The sequence below is a fragment of the Clinocottus analis genome, unplaced genomic scaffold (assembly GCF_023055335.1).
Source record: "Clinocottus analis isolate CAN_PGR_092001 unplaced genomic scaffold, fCliAna1.0.p SCAF_2, whole genome shotgun sequence".
Lineage (NCBI taxonomy): Eukaryota > Metazoa > Chordata > Actinopteri > Perciformes > Cottidae > Clinocottus > Clinocottus analis.
In genome coordinates, this window is record NW_027175931.1 from 16,544,094 (window position 1) to 16,557,927 (window position 13,834).

General features: G+C 42.3%; 3 protein-coding genes across 3 annotated transcripts; 2 read left to right on the forward strand and 1 right to left on the reverse strand.

Annotated features, from left to right (window-relative positions):
- Positions 1 to 604: 604 nt before the first annotated feature.
- LOC137790966 (zona pellucida sperm-binding protein 3-like) lies at positions 605 to 1,307 on the reverse strand. The gene is made up of 2 exons (XM_068585603.1): positions 827 to 1,307; positions 605 to 748 (listed from the first exon to the last, which is right to left on the reverse strand). Exons 1-2 carry the CDS (start codon positions 1,136 to 1,138, stop codon positions 626 to 628), a joined length of 435 nt encoding a protein of 144 aa, XP_068441704.1. The 5' UTR covers positions 1,139 to 1,307; the 3' UTR covers positions 605 to 625.
- Positions 1,308 to 2,078: 771 nt separating this feature from the next.
- LOC137790152 (zona pellucida sperm-binding protein 3-like) lies at positions 2,079 to 2,784 on the forward strand. The gene is made up of 2 exons (XM_068584133.1): positions 2,079 to 2,570; positions 2,647 to 2,784. The coding sequence occupies exons 1-2, from the start codon at positions 2,079 to 2,081 to the stop codon at positions 2,767 to 2,769; spliced, it is 615 nt and encodes a 204-aa protein (XP_068440234.1). The 3' UTR covers positions 2,770 to 2,784.
- Positions 2,785 to 7,807: 5,023 nt separating this feature from the next.
- LOC137790916 (glycoprotein-N-acetylgalactosamine 3-beta-galactosyltransferase 1-A-like) lies at positions 7,808 to 10,495 on the forward strand. The gene is made up of 3 exons (XM_068585508.1): positions 7,808 to 7,852; positions 9,018 to 9,682; positions 10,244 to 10,495. Exons 2-3 carry the CDS (start codon positions 9,041 to 9,043, stop codon positions 10,394 to 10,396), a joined length of 795 nt encoding a protein of 264 aa, XP_068441609.1. The 5' UTR covers positions 7,808 to 7,852; positions 9,018 to 9,040; the 3' UTR covers positions 10,397 to 10,495.
- Positions 10,496 to 13,834: the final 3,339 nt, after the last annotated feature.

Consider the following 13,834-nt stretch of genomic DNA (forward strand, 5'->3'; position numbering starts at 1 on the left):
CTTCCACCGGAAAACACTTCATATTTGCAGCTCTTTGTGGAGACACTAAAGGTTTGAACAGTAAAGATAAACCTGGTACCACAGACATGGTCATCTCAGAATCAGGAAGGGTTTGATGGTCAAACACTAAGTGACCTGTCAAACAGACCACTGGCAAAACAGACACACGGGATAACAGTTTAAACTTGCTGGAAGTGCTTGCTCATGGCGCCTCAGTGCAGAAATAAGAGCTTTGGGACGGCTGTCAATATGGCGGCTCAGAACCACTTTGATAAAGAGAGCAAATGGCAAGAGATTTGGGGCTGTACGCAGTGACTTTACTTCAGAATTACGGGAGCTTTGTGCGTTTGACAGTTTAAAAGAGCACATCCTCTCTTTTGCCGTCAGTGCACCAGATTGAAAGTTTTTACAGTCTCCTACAGATCTCATCTTCTGTGGCGCTTCAGAGTCTGTGACCAAGTTAGGATATTCAGTCATGGGTTTATGTCTCGTTGGGTTTTGGGCAAAGAGCAGAGTAAACCAGTGTGCTGAGACGTTAACGCGTTTATTGTAGTTTGCTTTGACACAAGTTAATGTCTACACTGTAAACTCCAGCGGGGTCGGTGCAGGCTCATGCAGCTGTCCATCATCTCGCATAGTGGCACTCCACGCCAATGACGGCACTCTGGCTCCTCGTGATGTGACTCCTGCCAGACACTTTGGGGTTGTAGATCAGTGCAAAGGCATAAATTAAGTTATCCTCGGTCATCTAGTGGAAAAAGAGAGTTACTAATTAACATTTGACTGATAGCACAATACCAATGCATTAAAGTAACTAAAGCCTCACCACTCGTTTGCTGCCACAGTTGTGCAGCTCATATTCAAAGACCAGCACTTGAGCCCAGTCGTCGATCTCAGTGGGGGAACAGCCACCAAGTGTGATGTCCTCTGGGTTTATCAGCTTGCCAAGGCCCAGCAAGTCCTGGCTCACTTCCACCTGGATCCTGCTTTCCCCACACCTCACAGCAACGCGGTTGTCGGTCTCTGGTCGTCGCAGTTCAAAGTTGACAGGGCTCACCTTCACCAAATCCACTGGATCTTCTGGAAACCTCCAGGACAGCGAGTCCACCACCGGCTGGTTCTGCCTAGCCCGAAACATGGCAGCTTGTTGAGTCGACTTCCTGGAGGGCTCCCTGGAGGGCCCCCTCTCAGGCGCAGCTGCTGCTGCTGCTGCTGGCTCGACTTCAACTCCCAGGTAGTTTGGTGCTCTCGTTCTGAGGAATCTAGCAGCACTGAAGCTGACACACGCAAGCACAAACCCCAACACAAATAGCTGTCTGGACCCCATTGTTGCAAACACAGAACTGTCGATGCTGTTTCCTCCAGCATGGCCACTGCAGGCTGAAATAGGCACTGGCTCCTCCCTCTGACTCGTTAGCTGGATCGCTTTGCACACGTGTACATCTCAAAGCTGCACAGGCCTGACTAATTAGGAAACACCAACGTATGGTCACGAGTGAAGAGACATGACATAACAATTCATATAATACTAAACTTTATCGTTTATGGTTAGGTTTACTCCATTATCAATAAGAGTAACTACAATAATAGTTAATGGTTACTTTATAGATTAAGCTGTTGTGTGGAATATCAGATTATCTTTTCAATGGGCCTGCAAGATGACATAATTGTGAAAAATGTTCATTGCAGCAAGGTGACAACTGGGTGTATATGTACCTATTATTATAGTTATTGAGAAATGTAATGGAGTAGAAGTACAAAGTAGCACAAAATTAAAATAAAACATCTCAATATGTTAACTTGTAAATACATGTACTTGGTTACTTTGACCACTTGATTGATTCATTGTTTCATTTTTATCAAACGATAAAGTTTAGTATTATATGAATTGTTATGTCATGTCTCTTCACTCGTGACCATACGTTGGTGTTTCCTAATTAGTAAGGCCTATGCAGCTTTGAGATGTACACGTGTGCAAAGCGATCCAGCTAACGAGTCAGAGGGAGGAGCCAGTGCCTATTTCAGCCTGCAGTGGCCGTGCTGGAGGAAACAGCATTGACAGTTCTGTGTTTGCAACAATGGGGTCCAGACAGCTATTTGTGTTGGGGTTTGTGCTTGCGTGTGTCAGCTTCAGTGCTGCTAGATTCCTCAGAACGAGAGCACCAAACTACCTGGGAGTTGAAGTCGAGCCAGCAGCAGCTGCGCCTGAGAGGGGGCCCTCCAGGGAGCCCTCCAGGAAGTCGACTCAACAAGCTGCCATGTTTTGGGCTAGGCAGAACCAGCCGGTGGTGGACTCGCTGTCCTGGAGGTTTCCAGAAGATCCAGTGGATTTGGTGACTGTGAGCCCTGTCAACTTTGAACTGCGACGACCAGAGACCGACAACCGCGTTGCTGTGAGGTGTGGGGAAAGCAGGATCCAGGTGGAAGTGAGCCAGGACTTGCTGGGCCTTGGCAAGCTGATAAACCCAGAGGACATCACACTTGGTGGCTGTTCACCCACTGAGATCGACGACTGGGCTCAAGTGCTGGTCTTTGAATATGAGCTGCACAACTGTGGCAGCAAACGAGTGGTGAGGCTTTAGTTACTTTAATGCATCGGTATTGTGCTATCAGTCAAATGTTAACTAGTAACTCTTTCTTCACCAGATGACCGAGGATAACTTAATTTATGCCTTTGCACTGATCTACGACCCCAAAGTGTCTGGCAGGAGTCACATCACGAGGAGCCAGAGTGCCGTCATTGGTGTGGAGTGCCACTATGCGAGATGATGGACAGCTGCATGAGCCTTCAACAACCCGCTTGAGTTATCAGTGTATACATTAACTTGTGCAAAAGCAAACTACAATAAACGCATTAACGTCTCAGCACACTGGTTTACTCTGCTCTATGCTAAGACACAAACTCGTGCCTGACTGTGATGCTCTGAACCACAAAGCCACGACATGACAATGAAGGGACACAGTAGCTACAAAGCCCCTCAAAATGACTACAAACAAGACGCCAAACATTTCCAAATTAATGCAAGTTATGCAGCTGTACCATGTGAGCAGAGTGGTCTTGAAACCACAAGCTAGCCGGTTCTATATCTAAGGCCTGTTACACAAAGCTGGCTTTCCGCTTAGCGAGGTAACTTCTGGATTAACTCTGGGCTTTCTGTCTCACAAAGCTGGTTCACTTCATAGCGGGGTCAGTTTCCCCGGTAACTTGCGCTGAACTTAACCTGCTCTGGAGCAGGTTAAGTCCCCGGATAAGATCTCAGCGGGGACATAAGACGCCTACTGGCCATTCATTGTCCTGGAAAAATGACCTGCCCATTTCTACAGAATCCCGTTGAGGAAGGCGCACGTATAGTAAGAGCAGCGCTCCGCAGAGAGCGTGTGTTTCGTGACCTGCAAAATCATACATCACACATGTAGCCTGAAAGATATAATAAACTCACTGACCGCTTTGAACTATGTTATATTTTGTTTCAACTACATTTGAGCCAGTGATTTTATATTACAATCCCAGTAATTTACACATTCACCAAATCGCTGTTTCTTTTTTTGCCACGATTCCTCGCGGCTTTTGCCTTCTGTAGCAGTGTTGCTTTATGCTTTTTTTCTTGTATTCTTTCTCTATATTTTTCATACATTCTTAAGATCGTAATTTGCCCCTCCGTTGTAAAATACGTTGCTCTCAGCGGCTTCTCCGTGGTGAATGATTGGTCAAACGGAGTTAACTCCGCCCCCTTTATGTGCACGAGCACAGATCTAGATGAGACACTCCTGGGCCCTATTCCACGTACGTGGTTTACTGATATAGCTGGATAACTTCCAGGATAAGATGACGTAGATCTGGATTTTCGGTTCCACGAAGCCAGTTTAGATCAGTCACCATAGCAACACATCAAAGTCGCCTAACCTGGTCGGGAGCAGGTTTAGTGAAAGTTCACTGGATAAGTTGGCCACTCCCCCCGGACAAAACGCAGCTCCCTTCCTCATTGATGAAGGAGCGATATTAGTTATATATTAGTTTTATAGGGAGAGTTCTTCCAGATCGCCAAGATCCGTTCTCGCATCATGATGACGTCATATGAGCGCTGTCGATTCTGCCGACAAGGACTCATTTATTTACGAGACTTTCTGGAGCCGTACATTGAACACCCATCTCACATACTGTACACAATACATACTGTACACAATACATACTGTACATGCAGACTGGCTCACAGAAGGATTGTGTAAAAAAAAAGAGCGCAAGGCACAGCTCGCTTGTGGGCCCTATGAGTCCCGCCCACCAGGGATGCACGTAGAGACGCAAGGAAACCAAGCGAGGAGAGAAGACGCGAAGAAACATGTTTTAACAGACATGAGACGTCCTTTCCTCTGAAGCGTCAAGTGAAGCGACTTCGGTTTCTGATGACTGCAGCCGACGGACAGCTGATCTCAGCTGATCAGCTGTCAGTAGGTGGAGTTGTTTTCTGGTCCGGACCGGATTTGGAGAACATTTCAATAAAAATGCATTTAATATATTGATACAAATTGTTGCATGTTTTCAACTGAATTAATGATTTTAAACTACAACTTATATAAATAAGGCACAGTTATCATCAGTGTCAGAATGGAGACGTTTTCTCTGTAGTCTGTTACATGTTAAACAAACTGCATTGATTATTTATATACTGTGTTGTGTTCAGGGTCCTGCTTATACGCAGGATCGATTACCAGCGGAACGCGTCTTATTTATTAATTATTTACATCGGTATGTTTTGAAATTCTAATTGTGACATTATAAAATAACCATACATGTTGTAAAACGTGTTTCCTCTCTCCAGCTCTCTGATTTTAATTACATACATAATAAAAGTTATTGAGGGAAACAACAGATCAAATCTTTGAAGAAAATAGTTTGTAGTCCTTTTGTTGTTCAGACTTAACATATCTTTTAACCAGATGGTGAATAAGAAAACACTAAAATATATAACGTTTATTTTGTGATCGTCTGGTATGAAACTCCAGCGATTAGTTCGCTCAGCTGCAGCGTCCAATCAGATAACAGAGGAACAGTGAGGGGGCGTGTCCAGCGTTAAAACACTTCCTGGAAGTCTGCTCTCGGGGCTCCTCGATCATGACTCCTCCGATTTCTTTGCCGGTTAAAATTGGTGACACCTGCTAGCTGGTTCTGTCCTACTCACAGAAATACCCTGCACCACACACTCCGGTACTTTAGGTGGCGCTGTAGGCACCTCGTCAAGTGGTTGCGCTACTTGAAGTTCAATTAGCAGTAGAAGAAGAGAGAATCCGTAGCCACAGTGTGTACATTCAAAAGCTGCCACCACAGAAAGATTAAACGTTAGATTTAGACGACTTAAGTAAGTAAACTCAACAATGCTTTGAAACACAAGAGAGGAAGGAGGAAATATATTTGTTTTTCTATAATGTTAGACTTTTATTAAAATTGTTGGATGAAAGCACATAATTGGGGACAGATGACTGAAGCAAAACTGTGTTGCAGTATTTGTCTCCCTGTGTCTTGTTAAACTGTTTACATATTCATCCATGACTGTTCATTTAGTACATTGTCACTTGGTTTCACGTTTCCTCATCTCTTGATTAAGTTGTTCTGGGCCATGGCTTTGAAACTTGTGATGGCACACAATCCTGGATCTAGTTAGTCAGTCTAAGTGGACCAAAGCGAAGGAGCAGGGGGGGCAGGATAGTTTGGACTTTTTCCGTGTGCAGTTCTTAGAGCTGCTTAATGATCCAAACACTTGCAAACTTTCTTACTTTCCGCAGCATGACACTTGGTTTTGAAAGTCTAATGTGTTGACAGGGTAAGAAGAAGCCTACAAGATTCAACCGGTAAAACTGGCTTAATTAAAGCCATGCCTTCACAAGGGAGCCATGCCTTACTATTTATTAGGGAATAACACTTCACGGATAAGAGCGTGTCTAAGGAAAGCACTTGGCCCTCGGAAAGAACACACAATTCAAGAGTGGCTTCAGACAGGAGAACAATGTGAACGTACCTTGCAGGGTCTCAGACAGCTGTCACACGACGAGAACAGGAGTTGACTTGAGGGCGCTAACAACAGTAAGAAAAATATGTCCGTATCGCTTCTTTCTGCACTGTTTGGCATATTGCATTGTGTGTGTTTGTGTGTGTGTGTGTGTGTGTATGTGGGAGGTGGGGGGGGGGGGGTGTAATCAATCATGGAACACAAAGATAGTCAAGCCATGCACATCAAGATATGATTCATATTTATGGAATTCATAACAAACTACAGAAGTGAGCTGAAAAAAGAAACAGCAAAACAACACAATAATAGAAATGACTCGTATCACCTTAACACCAACAAAACCAATTATGAAAAAAAGATACCACTGACACAAAACAGTGAAATAACTCAGCATTAAGTGGTGGAGTTGCATTATTCTCTGGTCAGAGAGAAGTGGTCAGACAGAAACCACAGGGAGATACACAATACTGTGGTGCAGAAAAGGAGAACGAGCAGAATACCTGAAAACACAAAGCTGCTGGAAATGATCCACAAATGATCCACAAATAAATACATACAAATCCACCTGCAGAAATACTTCTGTGTGCATTTGTGAATCTTCCTGTGTGCATTTGTCGTTATTGAGACGGATCTGACCCCATAGTTTTGTTGCCCTTGTTTGTAGTTCATGTCCATTTCTATCTTCTTGTATATTGCTTTTATAACTCTGCAACCAAAAACAACACATCGGAGCATGTGATGACATGACTAACAGGTGTAGCAGGTTTGTGCCGATTTCCAGTAACTGGCTCGTTGGAAAGTGCTGCGCCTTGCCTGGAGTCCAGACATAGTACAATGAAGGTAGCATGATATATGGGGAGTTCTTTTTTCAGAATGAACAACTCAATTTAAGGTTTGGGGTCTTTCTGAAGCAACAGATACAATCAAATACCATTTTGCAGTGAGACACTAATAGGTCTAAAGTCCATGTGCACAAAGGACTTTCCTAAAGTCTTTAGGACAAAATGACTAACTGAAATCAGGTTTCATATCATAGCTTAGTTCAAATGTATGTGTATGAATCATTCTGCCGTGACGACAAACAGATGTAGTGATGATGTCATTCTGGAGACTCCTTACAGACATTTGTTAGTAGGACAAATCACTAGTAACATTTTACTGGGACACACGTTCTGATTTCACGCTCACAGTCTTACTACTTACTAATAACTCAAGTCTCTCAACTTCGAGATTAGTAAGACAGTTTTTTTTAGTCTGTAGTTTTATATGTATTTTCCTGTCCATATGTATAAGCAATACACACAAGGAAATCATGTTTTAAGGAAATAGATTTCTGTGAATATGTGAGGGGAGAGATTAGGCTCCACGGGGCAATGCTTTAAATGGTCTTGGCCAGAAAAGTGCTTTAAATATAATGTAAAGCTAGCAAAGTGTACTTAAATCACATTGCATCTTTTAATGCACACATCAAAAACATGTCTCGCTGTACAAATACTATTGGACTTCATCACCTTTTCAGACAATGATTTACAAAATGACATTTTAACATTTTCGGTGTGATAGTCCACCAAACTGATCCTCGTGTGCTGTGTTCATGTAGACATACTGCAACTGGGACGTCACAGTGCTCGGGGTCAGTCTCGCCATGAAGCGCTCCAGATGGGCCTTCTGCCTGGGCTTCTTGGTGGGGGCCTGCAGTATCTACTTCTTCCTGCGCCAGCCGTGGTTTGAGAGGAGCTACCCCGTACTGTCCGAGGCTCAGAAAAACGGCACAACGGTGTCTAAGATGCCAACGAGCTGGAGGAAAGACGGAGCGGCTCTCATCTACCTGTTCCACTCTCACCGTGAAGGTGATTTACAGTCTTCCGCACGGGTCTGAACATGAAATCATTTACTATGTGTAGGTTGACAAATAGAGTGTATTTATGGAGTCTTTCGCTCTTAGTCACTTTCCTTTAGTTAGTTTTTAGCAGGTGTTGAACCAAGTCTTGCTTTCTCCACGTCACATCTGACCGGCCACAAACTTTCCGAGTGAAACAGATCTAACTTCGTGGTCCAAACCCTGGTGTGGGTCACCCTTGTGTCTCTGCTTCCTCTCTATTCCTTGTCTGTTTCTTCTCTCCTGCATATCTCATATCCACCATAGCACTGTCAATCCTGACCAGTCTTAGCTGTGTGGGGCGTGATCCAATTAATCAGTTGTTTGTTTTTATCACCTTAAACCACAATCCAATTGAATATTATATATCTGAAGAACAAATACATGCATTTATACTCCAAATATAAAATCATGATACGTGGATAGACGTATCAAAATCCATAAAAAAGTTCAATCTAAAACAACAAATAAAACTTAGAGTAATAAATTGAAACATGCACATATTGGGACGTATTTTAAACACTTCTTTAATTCTTACTTCTTTCTACATTAAAACCTTCAGTCCATAACCCAGCATAGCTATAATCTTACGAAATGTACTGTTGCATTATCCATTAAAAATGTCCGAGACACACCACACCCAAAACCTATCCCTCGATTCTTCTATTAAAATAATTGATTCACCAATTAAGTAATTTACATATTAATTTGAAGATTAAAAAAATACTTGAAACTTGAAATACTTGTGGGTATTAGGGTCCTGAAGCTGCTCTTCATACCCGAGCAAGGTTTTCCAACCTCATGAGGTTCCTCTTCCAGTGGTGGCCTTTTAGAAGGATCCGGGGGGTTTTCCAGTCCAAAAATTGTGTTTTTCGGTTTGGAAATTGAAAATTGACCTACTTTGAGCTTTTCCTTGGTCCCACCATGACAAACAACCTATGGAACTGATCGCCTCCTTCCGCATGTGTTGTCTGACGCGCTTTCAGTTGATGGATGATGGCCTTTTGGATGATGTAATAGAAGAGGTTTAGCTTTTAAAAAACACACTTCCTCATCTCTGTGAAATCAGGGAAAAGAGGCGCGGGCTTATCAGGTTATTAACCATGTGGTTTATACTGTTTGCTGTGCCTCTCTAGATGCAGACAGCCGGGTGGCAGATATGTTGTACCAGAAGGTTCGTGTTCTCTGTTGGGTGATGACTAGACCTTCTAACGTGCAGCGCAAGGCCCGCCATATCAAGGCCACCTGGAGTCGCCACTGCAACATGGTGGTGTTTGTGAGCTCTGAGGACGACCCAGACTTCTCCGCTGTAGGCCTGGGCACAAAGGAGGGCCGTGACCAGCTCTACTGGAAGACCATTCGAGCTTTTCATTATGTCTACGAGCACCATGCGAGTCAAGCAGACTGGTTCCTTAAAGCTGATGATGACACCTACGTGGTAGTGGAAAACCTGCGCTGGATTCTGTCCAACCACACTCCCGAAGAGCCCGTCTACTTCGGCAAACGTTTCAAGCCTTTCACCAAGCAAGGCTACATGAGCGGAGGGGCAGGCTATGTGCTTAGCAAAGAGGCCCTCAAGAGATTTGTTGAAGGTTTTCGAACAAAAGTATGCTCACACACCACACCCATAGAGGACATGGAGCTGGGGAAGTGTTTGGAAAAGATGGGCGTTCTGGCGGGGGACTCCAGAGATACTTTGCATCGAGAAACTTTCCACCCATTTGTGCTACAACAACTTCTTACTCGCAAGTTCTCCAAGAGCTTCTGGTACTGGACATATTCTTACTACCCAGTTATTGAGGCAAGTCTCTTTTCTTCCTTTTTTTCTGAGCTAGTGCTGTGAAATTGTACAAAAGTACAAGTTAGTTAAGATGGTAAAAGCAAACAAATATACACCATACCTATGCTAAAGAGTATGGTGTCCCGTGTATTAACAAGACGCATACGATATCCCCGCATACGATATAGTGTGCAATATACTGTTTATTTTTCTTTTGATGAATAAAACAAATGCTCTTATCAGAACTGATAACAACTTAATAAAGAAAAATGGAATTATCTAGCACATTTAAATGCAGTTCTTGACCCCTGAGTGAATTGAAATTTTCAAGTTTTAAAAGAGATTATTGCAACAGAAACGATGTCCGGTCAACAAAGGAGAAATTGGTCAATTTCACACAGATGATGAAACTACTTTGCAATTAAAATGAGAAAAATTACATTTGAAAGCTGAAATTAATTGCAGTTGAAACAGTAGATTTCCAGTTTGTTATAATGTCTTACCTTTTTTCGTTGTTTTTTAATGCAAATCTATGTCCTAATGTGTGTTTTTGTGTGTGTGGTCTGTGTTATTCTTCCTCAGGGTCGACAGTGCTGCTCTGACTTAGCAGTATCTTTCCATTATGTCGAAGCAAAGATTATGTACACACTGGAGTACTTCACCTATCACCTGAGAGCCTACGGCTACAAGCCACGCTACCGGCCCTCCTTACGCCAGGATCTGAGCCCGACGTGAGCCATGATCACTCGCACAAACAGCTGTCTCTGTGAGTGGGAACCAAACTAAAGCAGAGATGGAGTCAGAGAAAGGGAAAAGGACAATCGCGTCACTGAGAACAGGACTGCAGTCACTCAAGGCAGGCACCGCTGAGTCTGTGTTTCAGCTGTGGTGGTCTGCCGGCACAGTATGTCGGTTCTCTTTTGATGGGCTTTCTTTGATCCAATCACAGTTTCATTTCATCCAGAATGACACTGTAAGCACTCACAGTCAGAGTGGTTCTGAATATGATTCAATGGCAGCGCAATATTGCTTGGTTTTTTGTAATTAACATGAGTTTGACATAATCATCTTTTAATTTATGAATTAAAGAAATGTAATTCCCCTTTGGGATCAATAAAGTAATTATCTATCTATCTATCTATCTATCTATCTAAAAATGCACAGATATGTGCTTGGAAATTATTTCTTTTCTTTGCCTTTGTGTCTGTTTGCATTTGATTTTCTTTGTTAAAAGCAGACTCAAAATCCTCTCTCAGCAGTGATACAATGTGTGTTTCAGGAGAATAATTGTGCTGTTAAAGTTGTCTTTCTCTTTACCTTTAAGTGATACAAGATGCTTTGATTCAAGTGTGTACTTGGAACCTCTTGTATTTATTTTTGAGAGAGTTTCTTCGCTATGAATGAACTTGTATGTTCAACGTTCAGCGGTCTTATTTACCCACCTCGTTACCACATCCTCCTCACATGCTCCTCTGTGTCTTTCCACGAAGGTAACCGTCGACATGTTCACTGATGAAAATATAAATCCTAAATTTCTGTAGATGCTTTTCATATTCATGTCGAGTGAAGTTCAGGTTAGGTTAGCGAGGTCAGTACAACACAGCTATGCAGCTGTAGTTGTGTCTAGAAATCTTTGGTTCTCAAGGGAACTTCAGTCACACGCCTGCACTCCTCAACACACACACACACACACACACACACACACACACACACACACACACACACACACACACACACACACACACACACACACCTGTTTATCAGTGTGTTGACACAAGAGAAGCAGACTGAACGTTGCACGTCCCTTCCTGTGAGAAGAGATGAGAACACAGGATTCTCCTCCTCTTGACACGTTCGAGACAATTGAATCTAACTTTGCTTATGATATGTTGATGACATAAAACCGTGTATTAAAGAGCTGAACTTTCAGCTGTTCGTGGTGTTGTTTTAGACGCTCAACTTGCGTGTTGACTGAACGACTCCCTGCTTTTGCATCTGCAGCGCTTGTTACTTTACCTGTGATCGAGGAAATAAATTATGAAAGAGAGAAGTTGTCGAACTAAATTCTTCTGGAGGCGACACCAGGCTTCCAATAACTATACACGCTAACAATGACAAGATACTAATCTTTGTAGGAAGTAAGTATATAGACAGAAGCTGCCTCAGAAAGTCACTATAGAATATTATGATGTATGTGATGAGCTGTGTTTGTAATGGCCATTCATAAAGAACACACAAACATCGCTCTGGGTTTTGGTGGATTAACCCATTGATTTCCAAATTGAATTGAAATACAAATGAAAATATGTTTTTATCAATGCATATTCTTGTTACATGAAAAAAATGTAAAATACTTCTTAAAACACACTAGGAACACAAATTGAGATTGAAAAGTATCACTACAGATAGACAAGCTGAGTTGTGAATACAATCTAGACAGACACATCATCATCATCATACCAGCAATGACACAATGAGTAACACGTAATTCAGAGAGTAACTTAAAATTATTTCCAGGGCTGCTAAATTTTCGCACAACGGCTCTGACACGTCGTAAGCTAAAATGTCTGCCTGTGCGACACTTTTTAAAGTAACGTTACCTCCAAGCAGCAGCGCATGATTTAGTTGTTAAAGACACAGTATAATTTCGTATAAAAAATAAACATAAGCCGGACAATAAGATTTGTTTTTTATGTCAATCCTGAAAAAATATTCACATGTATCATGGAAAAAGTATTTTTCCTACATTATATACAAGTAATACAATTTCTTACATGTCCAGAAGACATGTAAGAAACTCAAAATGATAACGACACAACATCACACAAGCATACAATACTTGATAATAATCATAATTATTCCCTCATTAGTCCCCATCGTGGGGAAATGTATTCTCTTTTTCTCTAGTAAGCCACTGTCAGCCAGCTGGTTAGCCAGAAAAGCTGCGAATGAACAAACGCAAAAGATTAACGTCACTAGCTCCTATCTCGGACGCTGTCAGCTATTAGCCAAGACCGGACATAGCCGACGTCAGACGGCATTTTCATCAGCGATCGCCAGAGAAGTGTAAGTAGTTTTACTTTATACATATCAAATAATCTAACAATCTTATAGATCTACATATCAAATAATTTAACAATCTTATAGAGTAAAACTACTTACACTTCTCTGGCGATCGCCGATGAAAATGCCGTCTGTCGTCGGCTATGTCCGGTCTTGGCTAATAGCTGACAGCGTCCGAGATAGGAGCTAGTGACGTAAATCTCTATTTAAAAATAAGTTCACACAGCGAATTCAAAAGATCCATCCGAGCAATTCGGGGTTAAGTGTCTTGCTTAAGGACACAACGACATGGATTAGTAGAGCCGGTTCGAACCCTTTGATTGAAAGACTGGAATGTTAACCACTGAGCCACAGTCGCCACTAAAAGCGTCAGTATTTCCATGACATTGGATAATAACGTAATCCAAAATATGATTTATAATACTATACAAGTTTATTCAATTCAATGTCTCTTAAATAGTTTGTCATTTATACTAGAATGGGTAGTTCTTTTTTAAAACTTGTTCCAATTAACATATGAGAATAAAGCTTACCATGGTCCCCTGAAGTGGACCGAAACTCATTGTCACAGAGGATGGAGTTGCCTACGTTCTCCTGTGGGTTTTAATCTTCTGTTGCTTTTCACTGCTTCAGAGACAACATACTCCTCCACAGATTTGAAGAGCTTTCCAAATATGATACCCATGATAACTGAAGATTGCTGAAGACCTAACAACTCGTGTCTTCTCTAAGGCTGGACTCTATAAGTGAACTGGCCCCTGAGTGTTCTAAAGCTGTGGTTTTGATCAGGACTACCAGTGACGTCAGTCTTCTGGAATATGCAAATGTTCCAGTTTACAGTAAATTGTGCATGTACAGTTTATTAGTAAAGATGGAGTAATGCACACCTAGTGAAGCACCCAAGGAGCAACTAGGGAGGGAGGTTCAGTGTCGTGCTCAAGGACACTTCAACATGCAAACTATGGGGAGACCAGAGATTGAACCGGCTCGCTTGTGGTTTCAGAACGACCACTCTGCTCACATGATACATCCACATAACTTGCATTTGTAGATTTTGTCTGTGGTTTGTAGTAATTTTTAGGGTTTTTGTAGCTACTGTGTGTCCCTTCA